This window comes from Chaetodon auriga, chromosome 13 (assembly GCF_051107435.1).
Source record: "Chaetodon auriga isolate fChaAug3 chromosome 13, fChaAug3.hap1, whole genome shotgun sequence".
Taxonomy (NCBI): Eukaryota; Metazoa; Chordata; class Actinopteri; order Chaetodontiformes; family Chaetodontidae; genus Chaetodon; species Chaetodon auriga.
In genome coordinates, this window is record NC_135086.1 from 22808422 (window position 1) to 22825620 (window position 17199).

Below are 17199 nucleotides of genomic sequence, written 5' to 3' on the forward strand. Positions count from 1 at the left end.
GCAAGCCAAGAGAAATACTGCTGTGTGAAAATTAGTTCAGAGCATGTCGTAGTGCTTTTTCTTTTATTTTTTTTAAACTTGATCTATCTCAAATGCTGAATGAGAACAAAATTTTTGAATTTTGAATTTGTTTCACAGACAGACAGACAGACAGACAGACAGACAGACAGACACAAAGGTGGACATAAAAACATTACTCCTTCATTCAATCCTTTATTCATGTGTAGGCTATTTGTTTGGAATTGATGACATTCAGGACAATAAATACAAAGATATTTCTACAAGATCAACTTAGACAGAGGAGACAATGATACACAGTTTTTCCAGTGCAATAGAGATGAGTGTTAACTGTAATGTCGTCACGTTACAAACATCTCATTAAATCATTGAAGAGATATGTCTGGTCAAATCATTGAAAACCACTAAGCTTTAATACAGAATAAAGAGATGCACTACAATTGCACCGCTTTCAAGCTTTTTTGTGCCTAATTCTCTCAATAAAATGATATAACTTCTTATTGAGAGTAAATTACTGGTTCTGAGTAGCTTAATACTTGAAACTCATTTCCAGAATTGTGAAGGTGTTTGATCAATGCTGAGGAGTACAAAACTGTTTTATTGAAGTCAGAATTTATTTCTATCCAGGCATAGTTACTTATCTTTTCCCTGTTTTCCCATGACTGTTACTGCAATGCTCCTTGGGAGTTGTTGTCGACATTTTTACTTACACAGTCTTGTACATTCAAACAAATTTCCTATTTTTAAAATCTTTTTTATGCAACTTACAGTCTACAAGACATTCTTTTACCAAAGTATTTGATGATGTTCTGGCTCCTTGCTTGCTCTGATTACTTGAATGGGAACCCTTCATATCCACTCCACACTGCTTCAACTGCGTCAGCCAACATCATCCATGCAGAAACTGAACAGGACTTTTAAATCTGGAACCTTGGACAACCAAAATACCTTCACCCACTTTTCCACTTTACAGCCTGTCAGTGTGGCACGCTCTCAAATAGGTTCATGCTTTTCTTGATTATCCATTGTGGAGGGAGTTCAGTTATTGGTATAAAAATAGATACAGAACTTAATGCTTCCCTGAAGCAGCCAAACATAGCTGACCTCCATGGTCCTTATTGTGTTAGTCATAAATGTAAGCATATCTGGTTTTTAAAAGGTCTAGTTGTTGTTGTGCACTTGCTGGAGTCAGTTGATCCAGACTGCAGTGGGTCACAAGGTGATGTGCTTTATATCACTGTATGAAACCAATGAGCAGTCAAAAGCTGAACAGGATTGTCAGGACACCTAGAAAGGTTAATATTGAAATACATACATTTATTTTACAGTTTCAAGTCTGTTTTGGCCTGCTCACTGCTACTGTGTGCGTTATCCTCCCAATTACCTCACAATATGACTTTCCCAGAGCTGGCACCTATGGCCATCAAGTCAATGCTTCAGAGCTGGAAGCCAGACAAAGAAATATCATGTACTTCACTGGTTTCTAAAAGTACTTTATTGGCTAGATTTTGTGATTTGCTGCATGCAACTAGAAACATTCTTGCTAAATTACATCTCACACTCTGTACAGATGATTACACAAACTGTGAATATGCATATGTCAACTTGTTGGACGCAGTTCTGGTCCAAAATGTCCCACACATTTGGAAAGTTGTTATGCTAATAAACTTCCATCTCTTGAACATACAAATATCTAATGTAAAAACAAATCAGTACAACAACAGACTTGAGTACAAAACAGCAGGGAGGGAATGAGATGTACAATGGGAGGTGGCCACTTATATGGTTGCTCACATGAAAAAAGACAGGAGGTAATGTACAGACAGATATCACAAAGAACCACCACCAGTAGAGGACAGCATGTGCAAAGTTAATGTGAGGATGGATTAATATTAGAAGGTGCGTATGTTTCATATGATGCCTCATGTGACACACACCGCTACAGCGTTTGTGAACCCTTGAGACGATCGGTTGTGAGTTTAGTTACCTGTGTCCTATTGAAAGAATATAAACCTTGGTATTTATTTATCAATGTCTGGTCTTCAACACAGATTTGTGGAGGTGGGTCATGCTTTGATTGAAGGAGATTTCTGCTGAGCTCAGATGATGATCAGAAGGTCACCAGGCCGGAAAAGGTTTGGCCTTCACCATTCCACTGACAGGCAGTGTATAAATGGAGGAAATTCAACACCATCGCGACTCTCCCAAGGAGTGGTCATCCAACAAAAATCACACCAAGGGCAAGGTGTGTAATACTCCAGGAGGTCAGGATGACATCTGAGGATCTACAGGCCTCTCTTGTTGGGTTCTGCAAGGACACCATTACCAAACAGGACTACACTGCTCTCTTGTAAAGGTCTGCTAGCCCATTGAGACTCAATGGGACCTGACACTGTGATAGACTGGGCTGGGGTCAGAGTCTGCCTTATTTAACTGCCTTCCTTTCATTGTGTCTATAAATGCACAGAGCACACATAGGTCACTGTATGAAATATTGCTATATTGATTCCATCATAAATATTACACATATACATTTTATTCATCAACTGAACCGTCACATTAGATGTGACGGTTCAGCTGACCATGCAGAGCATCACAGAGAAGTTGGTATGGGGAACAAAGATAATTGATGATAGATCATTTTGCTCAATGAAATGTGAAAAAGTCTGTTTTTTGCATTTTATGTTTAACTGGGTCTTCTTCGTGGATTTTTAGGACTTAGATGAAGATGTGAAATCTCACATTTGACATATATATATATGTATATATATATATATGGACATTCTAAAGGGTTCACAAACTTTCAGCGCTGTACATACGCCCACACAGCAAGTTGTGCCCTTATTAAAATGCCATAGCTAGTCTGTGTAGCAGTGAGGGCAGTCTCAGTGCTTCATATCTTAATCATGATCACTGCCAAGCAGTTACTGTCTCTCGTTTCCTGCCTGTCTCAGTCTCTGTCTCAGGTTAAGAAGCCTAAAATGTCCTCCATCTCTAAATCTTAAAAAGAAATTTCCCGACTTCATACACCACTCTGCTTCAATATAAAACTATTTTTAAATAGCAAATGGGATTTTATTTTGGAGGTCAACCATGATTCACGGTCAAACTTATTCTAGACAGCTGAGTTAAACTGAGATTTCTTTAAAACCTGTCTGGTGTCTCATCAATCAAAATGAAATCTTATTCAGTAGTATTTGGTTAGTTGGTCCACAATGAGAATAATAAACCAGAGTCTATGTTCTATCTGCTATTGGTTAATTTAAAACACGATGACCAAGCTTTACCCCAGCATAACACACCAACAGGGGCATCAGATGAGGAATGCTCATATATGTCATCTCCAGAACACATGTATGGGTTATTGTGAAAGGCTCTGACGAACAAGTATTCTGCCATGTGAGGACTTAGTTGTGAGAGTAGCACAGTGCCATTGAACAGGCTGACTGGGTTGAGAGGTCTAAACTACAACAGAACACAGTTTGGATGACCCAAATGTTGACTTTGGGAAATTCTTTTAGATATGATAATTGTTTGGCAAATACTGTATGATATACTGAATGGACATCTGACAGACTGATCTGAGAAGAGCAAGTAGCAATTTGGGCCAAGAGGCAGAGGTTTATGAGAAAACACCGTCAAAACTGATTGTCAAATTTTTGACTTCGTCTTGGCGTCACAAACATTAGATTGACAAAAAAATAAATAAATTCAGGAGTTTTCAGCTGTTAAATGCAGGTAAAAACTAGCAAGTGGCCCTTGAGTTAAGATTTTTGTCAAACTGTGAGTACAGTTTTTTTTTCTTTGTTTTTTATTGTGATATTTTCTGTCAGATTTTCTTCTAAATTCTAAAAGCACATAAACTCACCTTATCTTTTAGGGCTTTGTCAGGTCTGATATCTTGTGACTAAATTATTCCAGCATTCAACTTTTTCAAATACTGTCAGAATAAGAGAAGGAAGAAAAATATGAGGAAAAAGATGAAAAGGAGAAAGAGAAAGCGAAGAAAACATAAAAAGATGGACTGAGAAAGAATAAGAAGAATGGACACAGGGAGAGAAGGAGGGACATGGGGAAGGGGAAGAAAGGAAGAAAATCAGATAAGCAAATAAAGAAAGGAAGCAAAGAAGGAGGCAAGAAGGAAAGAAAGTAGAGAGGAGGAGATCAAGAAAGGAAAGGGAGGAAAGTAGCTGACAAAAGGTGAAGCAAAGGACAGGACGAAGAGGGAAAGAAAGACCAAGAAATAACTGTTGTAAAGATAAAAACAGAGATAGATGATTGGCTCTGAAATGTTTCAGTGCCCAGGAGATGTGGCGTACACACACACACACACACACACACACACACACACACACACACACACTGACCTAAGCATAAACCAGCAATGGTTTCTGAGAGTGGTTGTCCTCTTGTTGAACTCACAAACACACACACACACACACACACACACACACACACACACACTCACAAACATACACACACATGCTGTTCACATAGTGTTCAGGACACTCCTGTCGGGATGAACTGTCATCGCCATGGTTACTGTCTGAGTTAAGACAGAAAACACACACACCCACACCAGTGTCCACCAAGCACACTTAAACAAAAGTCCTAAGCTAACACACACTGGCAAATATGCATGTGTGTAATGCAAACGCTTGCGTGTTGTCTGTGCATATGTGTCCATAGCTAATTGGTTTCCCACTCAGTCGTTCTCTCTCTCTCTCTCTCTCTCGCTCTCTCGCTCTCTCTCTCTCTCCCTCTCTCTCTCTCTGTCAGCCAGTCTGTCTCAGTTTCTGTCTCTCAGTTGGTCCTCCTGTGTTTCTGGTGCCAGAGTGCTGTCGGCAGGTTCTGGCAGCCCTGGTACTCTCGCCGCATCTCACCATCCGTCAGAGGCGGCGTGGCATTGCATGGGGCGCCTGCCAGTGTCACGTTTAAAAGGCTGGCCCATGGCTCCAGGAGACGAGACATCCCAGTACCCTAAGGACATCATTGGTGGAAGATGAGATTAGAAGCTTATAATAATAAGAAGATCAATAAATACAGTAAAAAGAAAAAAAATCTTAAATGTGATAAATTACCTTTCCCAGGTGATCCAGCAAGCAGGTCGCAGAGTTGATGTGGGACCAGCTGCTGTCCTCCCAGCCTGGGTTCAACCTCTGGTGGCTGTGGGTCTGCCGTGTCTGGCTCTGGATCAGAACCACATTGAGGTGTTTCTGGGACCCTCGCAGCCTCTTGGACAGAACGCCAGTGTAGCTCTGATCCACAAACAGCAAAACACGAGTCGCCTTGCAGCCGGCCAGGTCAGCCAGCAGTTCATTGACTGAGTATCGCTCCTTCAGATCAGCCTGGAGAGAGGGACAGAAGAAGAATAGACTGAGTGCCAGTGCCATTTAATAAACAGACACTTTGGTAAGCTGAGTTTCAGAAGGATGTGAGGGCATGCAGAGGGGGGTGAGATCAGAAAAGAGTAAAGAACACACAAAGTAGCCAAGGTTCAGTAGTTGGGCTATTGGACACTATGAAATAAGACAGTGGAATATCCTCACATGCTGCCACAGGATGAAAATTTCTGTTTTAAACTGGGACCATGTCATCACTTATTCCCGTATTTGATCCCTGTTGATAATGCCTGTTTGTCGTAATTGCTCAGGTAACCAGCGTGTATGGCTACATGTTCACGTCACATCATTCAGACCATGGTTTCAACCAGCTGAGAGGAAAAGACTGTTCCAGTCTGCCTCACAGATGTAAATTTGAGTCGCAGATGTCAAATTTATCACATTTAGTGGAATGAACTGGACAAGCATCAATCAACCAATGGCAAAATGGGACAATGGGGCCCATTTCTGGCACTTAAATCTACTGTAAATAAAATCAAATATCAACACTAATTCAATCAATTCAGCTGATTTAAAAGGAGTTATACACTGTTTGTACCTTGTTTAACTACCTAGCCCCTATTTTAGGCTATTTAAATGGTGTGACTGCAAGGCTAACGGTGGGGGTAACCATGGTGGAATAATCCGTTAACACTTCCATGATGGAATAACAGGAGGTTTTCCTCTTCTCACTGCTCTGCTGACATGCTGATGTGTCAGTGGTAGCAAAACATTCACCATGTACTCTCCAAACCAGTTGTTTTAGACCAGTTTGATGTTTATGGCATATCATCACCAGATGCTGTGTGTTCTCTGATATATTAACAGAATTAAAATAAATAAATAAATAAATCGAATCCCTGTTTACCAGAATGTCTTTAAAGCACGTTGGACCCAGTCTGACATTTCTCTGTAATAACTGCCTTCAACTAGATGAGCTCATATCCTTATTTGTAAAAACCTAAATGTGTCTGGGTGGTCCTTATGTGCGTATGTGCGTGTGTGTGTGTGGTCAGAGGAATCATCTTATCAGGCCGATAATGCCTCCCATATGTGCCTGGTAAATCATTTTCCATTCTGTGTTGGTGATCTGCTTTAGTCTGGTCTTTCACTTTAAAGTTTGTATGTTTGTATGTCAGTAGCTGTGTGTGTGTGTGTGTGTGTGTGTGTGTGTGTGTGTGTGTGTGTGTGTCTGTGTGTGTGTCTGTGTCTGTGTCTGTGTCAGAGGTAGACACATGCATGATAGTGCATATACACACACACACGCACACACACACATTAGAAGAGGGGAATAAACCAGTGTGCGACTTATTGTATAGTTGTAAGAACAGTGGCAGTAACAATGTATTACAAGGTATTAAATGTATCCATTTACATCCACCTGCTTTTCACTTTTACTTTTCAATTTCAATAAGCAGGAAAATCAGAAATGATGTAAAAATATCTCAAAAATGTTTTTCATGCTTGCTAAGGTGGAAAAGTTGGTCAAATTATCAATAAAGGCAGAATGCTGCAGAGTGCAAAGGAAACAGACGAATCATTCATGGTGTACATGAAGCTTGTAACATAAATGCGACTCAAGCTTCTACTGGAGAGACAAAAACATCAGATGTGTGTGTGGAGCAACAAGCCGACTGTATCATTCCTCAAATTAATACAAAAACAAACAAATCACATTTTTTCCATTCTTTTCATTGGTTTGAGGCTTGTGTTTCTGTTGACATCAACTGGAGAATTAACATCACCAACTCTTTATCTTGATCAGCAAACTCATAATATTCTCAGTAGTGCATGGAAAGATGCATTAATCTACATTTTCTTCCTCTGATTTCCTGAAAATTCAGTTAAACCTTGCATATTGACTTGCATATAGTGTGTGTGTGTGTGTGTGTGTGTGTGTGTGCGTGTGTGTGTGTGTGTGTGTGTGTGTGTGTCTCTCTCTTACAATGCCATTGAGATTGGCATCCCACAGCAACATAGTGCCATCGTTGCGTGTTGGTGAGTTCAGGTAGAGAACCAGCGTGTCGGCGCAGTGCTGCTTCCTGCAGACGTACGACACGTGGTTACGAATCACTGATTTCTCCGTTGCAGAGTACACCCCCTCTACATCCTCTGTGGAGGGAGGAGACAAGGAGAGAGAGAGTTAGACATGTATGTTAGACATGTTACTTTGCACCCAAACAGAGCTCCCAATTAGCTGTGAAATAAATCTTATTTGTGTTTGGACATATCTGAATTCAAGCAATACCTGCTGAATTAATGGCCAGCTGCAAATGGCCATTGGAAAGTACAAACATGTAACAGTGAAGAAACAGAAGAGGTTCTATATGGTATAACTGAAAGTTACAGAGTTTTTGGAACAAAATGCCCCAAATGCAAGTGCTCACTTGCACACACACATGCACGGACAATCAAAACCACTCCAATACTGCAAAGCAGACAATTGCTATGTCACTATGGAGAGGCTCACCATACAACTCCCATTCTGCAAAATGAGTGAGAACTTGTCAATGCTAAGACAACATAACTTACGATGATAAAAACTGTTTGCTCATACAACAGTGCTTTGAAATTCTGTTGAAAAGAAAAACCTTCCACTGTGCCCTGCACTGCTGCTGCTACATTGTCACTGTAAAAATGCGGTATCCTTACATTTTATCCAAAAGAGGTAAACAGCCCCACCAAAAGCCAGCTTGTGGTCAAAAATATATTATAATTTTCAGATGAGAACTATAATAGACAATAAACGGTTAAAAGTTAAGGGAGCTAACTCTATTGTCAGTCCTCGTCTAGATGGACAGCCTTTGGGCCCTGCTGCTGCTGCACTGGTTGCACCCCTGATATTTACACCTGCGTTGTTTAGCCATGCCTGGCTGAGAAAGCAATACATTTTTTAAGTGCAACTCTAGCACTTAAATTTGGTCAGTGAGACAGAAGCAAGAACAATTTTGAGTGTTCACAGAGCAATACTATCTTACCAGGAAGCTGTCCACTGCTGGCGAAGAACGTTTTGATGTGATCTTTATGGAAGCCATTGTTCTGCAGCATTCTGTAGAACTTCTGAAGATTCTGGACGTGGTGCTGGAACATCATCTGCTGCTGCCAGCCTCCTGCAATGTACAGACACACATTTTCTGAGGGCACCGTGAACACAGCACAGTCTTTATTAGCAGTTTGCAAGGTTTTCATTTGCCACAATGGAATGACTTTCTACTGGTCGAACAGAGACAAATCAGTCCCAGCAGCACCATACAAGCAGGCTACTTGTTTAGCTCTAACTCTGTCCAGCTCTAAACTTAAGCTGCTGGGGCCATGTCTTGCTATGCTAACATGAGTTGACAACATGCTGAAATACAGCTAGATTCTGTCTGCTTCCCTTGATAATACTCTGGGTCATGTCACAGACCCTGAGGTCATGTTTTAATCATTTGGTGATATTTGCTGAGACCTGACCTACCTGAGATGAGCACAGCGTGGTCACAGGTCTGGTAGAGTCGGCAGGAGAGGTGAGTGGCCAACGGCTGCTGGTGGCAGCGTCTGGTGTTTTTATTTAACTCACAGCTTGAGACAGGCAAACTGGGCGAACCCATTGGCAAAGGCTGAGGGCACCTTGCAAACTCTGCATGGTCTGTTAGAGGAGGGGGAATGTCAGAAAATGTGTCAGCATCATTGAAAATGCACAGGTGCTTCTCTTAAAAACAACTTCTAAATAAAGCAGAACCTCAGTGCTGAACACAATTCCTGACATCAGATTCATTCAAACTTGGTGTGCCAGTATACTCCGCATACAGCAGGTTTCAATCAGTCACAATCAACAATTAAGGATTAGTTCATCTCTGTGCAGTTGTGGTTTGATCATGAAGACTGTCTATGTTTGCCATAATAGCATGATAATATTTTCCGCAGGCCCAGGTCGTTGGCAGAGACTGCAGGTGTGGGTGGTCTTGGCATGTGTATAATTCCACATTTCACTCAGAAAGCCTCCGACCAGTGAAAATGCTACAGAATGCCACTCAACCTAAAAAAACTCAGGTGGAGTTTAACAACCATCATTTTATCAAGATCTGACATCATATTCAACACATCCTCATGCCTACAACTGAAAAGGTTGATTGCCAATGACATCCAAAGCGACCATTTACAAAAGGACATAATATGTCTTTTTGTAAATGGTTGCTAATGTTGTGAAGTTGTAGCAGTTTGCATACATTTAGGTTGAACTGTACCTTTGCCATACTGGACCTTCAATGTCACATGGTTAATGTTGTGAAACAGTCATATCTGCTTAGATTTAGGCACTAAAAGTACTTTGTTAGGTTTTGGCAATGAAAGTACTTGGTTAGGTTTAGGAAATGATCATGGTTTGGGTTAAAAACGTTACTGTTACATATGTTACATACCTTCAGAATATTACATAATAAAAAAGATGATGACAATGGCAAAAACCTTGAACTGGGTGTTGCTGTGCAACTAAGACTGATTTCATTCCCATCAGCTTCAGCTGTGCTTTGTGTTCACTGGTCATTAGCAAATATTAGCATGCTAACACGCTAAATTAAGATGGCGAACATGGCAGACATTATACCTGTCAAACATTAGCATGTCACTGTGGTCATGTCAGCATAGTGACAATATCGTTACCTAAAAGCATTGCTTTGCCATAGTACAACCTCAGAGAGCTGCTAGCAGGGCTGTGGACCTTTGTTTGCCTTGTAAAACGTTATTTTTGTTCTTTCAGGAACTAAGAGGTAACTAGAGTTTGATGTTTTACCTGCAATTAGATAAACAAACTGACGTCACCTGTGTGACCCAGGATGTGATTAACCCAGCCCAGCATTTAGACTGGAAGCAGGGGGAAAGTGCTTACTTTCAACAAATGAAGAAGAGTTTACCCTCCACAGTTTTTTAGTCAAAAGGAGTTGTCTGTCTTTTGTTCAGACCAGCTGAACCCTGATAAAAAGAACAATTTAAGACCCACCAACACATCTTAGTCTCTGCGTTCGGTTGCTGTCTCCGACTCCAACCACCAGTGGAAGGAAGTGGACTTCACAGAGCCCTCCAGCAGACCGCTCCACCAGACGACCACCACTGCTTGTGGTAATGGTACTGCTGCGCAGTGCCCCACCTGCCAGCCGACCATGTCCATTACCCATAAGCCGCTCTGGCCCGGCTTGCCGACGCTTCAGCTGGTTCTGACAGCGACCCTTCAAAGCTAGAGTCAAACACTCCTCACCTGAAGGCACAGAGAGTGAAAGACATTATGATGATATTTCTGGAGACTGTACACAATTTCCTGCAGTGGGAAATAAGATCAGTGTGCCATTGCTAAAAGTGTAATGTTCACTACAGATTAGACTATGTACATGTCCTGTAGGTGTATGCGTCTGCAAGGCTCTTTGACTGTCCTGATTACCCACTTCATAAGGAGTTTGACCTTTCTCTACGCTGTGGGTACAAAATGGTTCAGGACCTCCTAACAGGCTGATCTATCCATGATCAGCATGGCTAGAGATGTGAAATGTGTACACAACACATAAAACATAAAAACTAAAGTCTGAGGAGCACCTAATCTGTACATAATGTACATAGTCCTACATATACATACCATGTACACTTTTTTTGGTCTTGACCCTTTCGTGCCACTGTTTTTGCTTTCTGTAATACCTGCTGGCTGTAACAACTTAATTTCTCCAGTGTGGGATCAACAAAGTCTTATCTTATCTTATCTCATCTTATCTTATCTTATCTTATTTTATCTAACCAATCTAACCTATCTAACTTAATCTTATCTAACTGAATAAAATACAAAAAAACGCATCTGAAAAAAGTAGACTCGGGTAACTCCAATTTACTTGAATTGATTCCAATTTTCTCTCCACCTCCTTTCCATCACTCCATTTATCCTCTTCACTTCATGACCTCCTTGTTTATGGCTTCTATACTGCTCCCATTTTCTCTCCTTCTTTTCTTCTCATCTCCTTCTCCTCTTCGTTCCAAACCTCCTGTTTCTTCCTCCATCCGTCTCTTGTTTCTTGTTCTCTTGAGGTTAAATGAGGTCGAAATAAAGTTTGCTCTAAAAGACTTTGGTCCAAAACCATCTACAGGACCCAGCAGGGGGCACAGTGGCGTGTGTGTGTGTATGAATAATTAACAGGTGTATGTTCGTGTAACAAGGAGCCAAATTCACCTCAACATCTGGTCCTAACCTCTCTCACAGCAGGAGGTCAACGATGTGCACTTTCAAACATGTCTCTTTGCAGGACTTGTGAGAACCACTGCAGAATGTATTCCCTTCCTGTCCACTTGGACCATTTCTACATGAATAAAGCACTTGGAAACACTTCCTTTGCTCCCCATTTTGGCCTTTTATCCACAGTAAAGACGTGGTTTGCCATCACCAAAATAGAGCTTTTTAGAAACACTCATGTTTGATTGGAAACCCTTTTACAAATATGACCAAAATACTCTCATTTTGCCTTTCGTGTTGTAAACAACTGTCCCCTGAATTTCTCTGTGATCACTCACAGTATTTTGTTGTTCATGAATGGATGGACAATTTCTCAATACAGCCACTAATAGTAACATATTTTTTGTTTTTGCTGGCCAATGACTTTACAAGCCAAGGTTTTCTAGCCAAGGTATACAGTAATTTCTCAGAGGCTGCTCTGAGACAAAACAAAACAAAGTTAGAAATGAGCAACTTTTAAAAGACAAATGAGTGTGGATGGAAAGCTTTAATGATGAATCAGGGACATTTTTGAAGATAGCATTGAAAGTGAGGAAGCACATCTAATCAAGTTTTCAGATCTGCATACCTCACCTTAACTCTTTCTCTAAACTTGAAGAAAAGTTGTATTACTATTTGGACAGTTTTCAGTGCATTCATAGCTTTGGCCTCCTGGAGTATCCTTCTATCAAAGCCCAATTTTACTTTGATGATGAAAGCAAATCTGAAAACAGCCATGAAGAAGTGATGATCGACCAAAATATCTTCATTGTAAAACCACACATGCAAACACTCACACAGACAGAGTCATATTACATGTTGCTGTGGGCAAAAAGTGCTGAAGACATAACTGGGTCGAACCCCTTCTGAGCAGGAAGTGTCCTGCATCAGACAATGAGCTATAAATGGAGCTTTCAGAGGGTGAGACCACACACATTCAACTTTCGTTTTCTCCTCTGCTTGAGTTAAAGGCAGAAGTTTACACAAACAAGTGCATTTGGTACACAGGTTCAAGCAGAAATTCATAGACAGGCAGACAGAACACAAACAGACATGTGTCCTTGTAGGTAGCCGAATATTCCTGCTACTAGTACTACTTTTGAATCACTATTGCTTCCACTATTCCTGCTGTAATATTACTTGTATTTTTGGTGCTACTACCCATGCAAGAACAAGTACTAATACTACTGCCTCTGCTACTATCAGTCCTATTACTAATGGTATTACCACATTTTATAAATGCAATTGATATTACTATGAATTCTGCTGCTGCTAATTTTAACTTGATTGATGATGAGGTAGTCTGACTGAGACTGAAATATTATTTTAAGTGAGACCTGAGAACAAAAACAATCCTAAAAACATAAAAGAAGCCTAGCTTAATGCTTTACAATCTTGTTACCAAATCTAGCAGTTTGAGGTTATTCCATCAAAGCTGACTCAACAATAGTTTTATGGTTAAGAAAAGACAGAGATTTTAGACTCCCTGATAAAGGCTTGATGCTGAAATGCATTTTTTTTTTTTGTTAGGACTAACATGACCATGTCATTACAATAAAGACATTTTAATTGTTTAAAAGAGAGTGCCTTAGAGTTTGCTTGTGATTTTTATGTCTACATGTACTGTATCCTTATTCAAAGAACACCTCAAACAATCTTAATTTTAGTCCATGAAGCACTCCATCGTTAAAATTTTAAGGCTTAAACGCTACAAATATATAAAATGGTATCATCTGCATAAAAATGGATGTTGAAGTAGTGATTAGGAAGAATAACTGTTATTATGAATCATGTAAATTGTAATGGACCAAGAATGCTCCCCTACGGCAAACAATTAATGATCACTATTAAAATTACTTTTGCTACTGTCCTCTATCTGCTATTACTACCACTACTACTGCTACCACTACTATTACTACTACTAGGTTATTACTTTATTTTCAATTATGTTAGTTAAACTTTTCCATTTAACTGCTAAATACACCTGTGGGTATTTAGTTTTAGTTATTTTAAGTAAGTTAACAATGACAGTATACACAGAAATACTGTCAGTGTCTGCTGACTCACCCAGGTAAATGCCATCCAGATGGGAGCATCTCTTCTTCGTCACATTCATATCCACATAGAAGAGGACCACTGGATGCCCAAAGTTCTCCCCAGGGCTTGGATCCAGCACCAGCACAGCATCGTGGGCCGTGGAGCCTGGGAAAGGCTGCTGGTGTCGGTGTGGACCTTCCCCTCCATTCAGCACCTGCCTGACGCTGAAACCTCCCCGTGGTTTGGAGCTCACCATCCCACCTGAAGAGTCCGGCAGGATGGCCAGAACTTTGTCTGAGTTACCTGGAGGGTTTTGAAAGACAGTGTCCACAGGAATCATATCGTGATAAAAAGACACACTGTATGGCCCAATAGGTAGACAATACCTTATAGTAATGTTATACTGTTACCTTCAGGGGTTTAAAATACTATTTCAAACAATAGCTTCACTTTGACTTCAACTGTATTGAGTAACACAGTGGCGATATCATACTTCATTGGAGCGAAACAGTTATTTTAAATACAACATGTTCAATTTAAAATCAAATTGAATAAAATCTGTAAAAATATTTGAGGAAATTTTATATTATTTGGAAAATTCTGTTAGCAATATAGAATTTTCATCTTTTTGAAATGACTTTATGTGTGTATATTATCTAATAATTGGAAGTTTTTACTCATTGCCCTTTTCAATAGCAGACATTTTGACTTACGAGCCATTGGTGAAGTACTAATATAACAGTATGAGGGCTCTGTTTTGTTCATGTGTTCCAGCAAACCATGGCAGTGTGACAGTGAGCCAGCATGCATCAGCATCATTTTTCAACATGCAGGGCTTCATGGTCAAGTTAAGAATAACAAAATATGCAATGTCCACTTAGCAAAGTATGGCTACACTTTTAAAATAAAGCTTGCTGACAGCAATACTATAATAAACAGGTTAACACTGCAGAAAAATTAGCACATTTAGACACCAAAAACTGCTCCGTAAGGTTTAGGAAAAGACCATGGTTTGGCTTCCACTAAGTGTGTTAGTTGTTACTTTTACATTTATTTACGTATATTACGTTACTTCACTTACAAAACACTGGTCTCCTGGATGAAGGTCCATCCAACCACCCAAACCTCCTTCACAGGTGGACTTTTCTCTCTCCTTATACAACATCATCTGACATGAGTGAGAACAGGCTGTCTTTGCAAGTCTGTCAGGCTATGGTCTTTGATCCATTTTGTCATTTTGGCTAACAGTCTGTGGCAAAATTAATTATGATAATAATTATACTAATTAAAAGAAATAATATTCGATTTTTTTTGTATTTAGAGGAAGCTGGATTTTTAGTATATTGCAGAGTGGTCTGCAAACTTAAACATTATAATTTGTCAGAAATCTGCAATATAATTTGTAGAACTGAAATTACAAAAGGAAAGTCAGAATCTTACTGTTGTTCTTTTCAAAGCAATACAGACTTTTGCACCCATTAATCAGAACGATCACTGGAAACTTTTGATTTCTGATTTTTTAGTCAATTCTCCCTCTTCTTCATTCCTTTATATTAGAAAGTTGATTCATTTATCCCTTCAGCACTGGCATTACCTTGAATTGTTCTGACACCGAAAAATTGTGCATTATTTGGTTGTACACTGTTTCTCTGTGGATGCCAGGTACTTGCATCATCAGCTGTCAACTATAACACTCTAAACTATAAGTGTCAACTGCTTTAAACTACACCAAACCCTCATTCAGGATAAAAAAAAAACAAAAAACAGAATAAATAGTGATGGGTGACCTTTGCCCTCCCTACCTGCAGCTGTGCATGGCTCCGACACGTAAACAGCCACAGCGGACAGGGGCAGGTGGGCAAGCCGCCTGCACTCAGCCTCAGAGAGCGAGGACATGCGCAGGCACCGATCCAGCTGGTCCCACTGCAGCGACTGCAGGCCTGAGCGGACCCAGCGCTCCAGCCGGCCCGGGGCCATGCTGCCTGCCGGGGGCGCTGCCACAGCAATGTGGAGGACAAGGATGGAGAGAGGAACTGCAAGACGCACCAGGAGCCTCATTGTCAAACTTCGGTTGTTCTGGTTCTTAAATCTTGATTTAACCTTTTAAACTTTTCTCCTTTTTTTTTTTGTTTCTGTTTGTTCTTTATTCCTCTCGATTGTTTTGATGTGCTATTTCTTTACTCTTGCTTTTGCTCTTGGTTCATCTTTTTCTCGCTTGTTGCCTTCTTCCCCTCGATTATTCCGTGTTTTCTCTGTGTCTGCCTTTAATCTCCTTGTCCTCCTTTTTTCTTGATATTTCACTTTTGACTCTTCACTCCGGTGTTTCTGTTGCTTCCTTTGCTGTTTTTGGTTAGTCCTTGAACTTATCCCACTCCTCTGTCTTCAGCACACTGCAGAATCTGAATTTTTGAGTTGTTGTCTTCACTCTTTTTCAGGATAATTCATGAAAATCTCCAAAACTAAAAGGTGAAAATAATTTGAATTCTTTTCCTTGACTTTGTCAGCTAACAAGCAGATATTCCCTCTTCCTTCTTTAGCTCTTTCTTTGTGTTCCTTGAGAGACTGATGTTGCCATAAATGTTGGTCTACAACATCTCTAATCATTAATAGAGTGACAGAAAAACTTCTTCCTTCTCTTGTAGGAAGCTTTATTCCTCTTTTTTTCTGGATTTGGAAAAAAAAACCTAAACCAGACACTTGGTTGCAGTTTTCTTCTGTTACTCAATCTTTATTTTCATCTTTCTCTCACTCTTTGATTTCTTCTTTTCTTTGCATCTGAGTTGATGCAACAGACTCCAACATCCTCATTGAGCTGCTCTTACAATGAAACCTTTTCCTTATTTCCTTGTGTCACTTTTTCTTCTTTATTCCTCTTCTGGATTGAGAAGGGACAATAAATCCAATAGTCCCCAAAAGTGCCAATTTAGATTTTTTAGGTTGTTCTTGTCTTTTGTTGATTGACTCACTTTTCCTCCCCCTCCTCTTCTTCTTCTTTATTCCTCGTTCAGGGCAATGAGTTAGGCTGCTGTCAGGCTTTGTGTTGGTTTGGAAGACGATAGAGCATCCTGGAGTAGGAAAATGTTATCCTTAAACAAGACTCACTTCTCAGAGGACAGATCCTGTTTCTTGTTCTACTACAACCAGTTTCTCCTGCAGACTCTTTGCTGTCAGTGATACTTGAGACTGGGTCGTCCACAGCTCTGAGGAGAGATGCACTCCTGCTGCTCAGCCCACTCACTGCTCAGCACTGCTCTGCTCTCTCTCTCTCTCTCTCTCTCTCTCTCTCTCTCTCTCTCTCTCTCTCTCACACACATACACACACACACACACACACACACACTTTTCTCTTTCTCTCTATCTTCCTCTGTCTGCAAGCTTTGACATGACAGAAGGAAAGAAGGAAGAATATGGAGAGAAAGGAGTCCAGCAAGGAGTAAATGATGAGAAGTAGAAGTGGGAGAGAAAATGTATCAAGTAGGAAAGACAGGAAAGGAGGGAAGGAAGAGGGAAAACGATAGACGTGAGAAGAAGTGAAAA

At 40.3% G+C, this 17199-nt stretch overlaps 1 protein-coding gene across 1 annotated transcript; it reads right to left on the bottom strand.

The window, feature by feature from the left end:
* Positions 1-1495: 1495 nt before the first annotated feature.
* Positions 1496-16878, bottom strand: LOC143330757 (uncharacterized). The gene is made up of 8 exons (XM_076747514.1): positions 15465-16878; positions 13693-13965; positions 10378-10632; positions 8857-9027; positions 8378-8509; positions 7345-7511; positions 5100-5366; positions 1496-4998 (listed from the first exon to the last, which is right to left on the bottom strand). Exons 1-8 carry the CDS (start codon positions 15718-15720, stop codon positions 4822-4824), a joined length of 1698 nt encoding a protein of 565 aa, XP_076603629.1. The 5' UTR covers positions 15721-16878; the 3' UTR covers positions 1496-4821.
* Between the last annotated feature and the right edge of the window lie 321 nt (positions 16879-17199).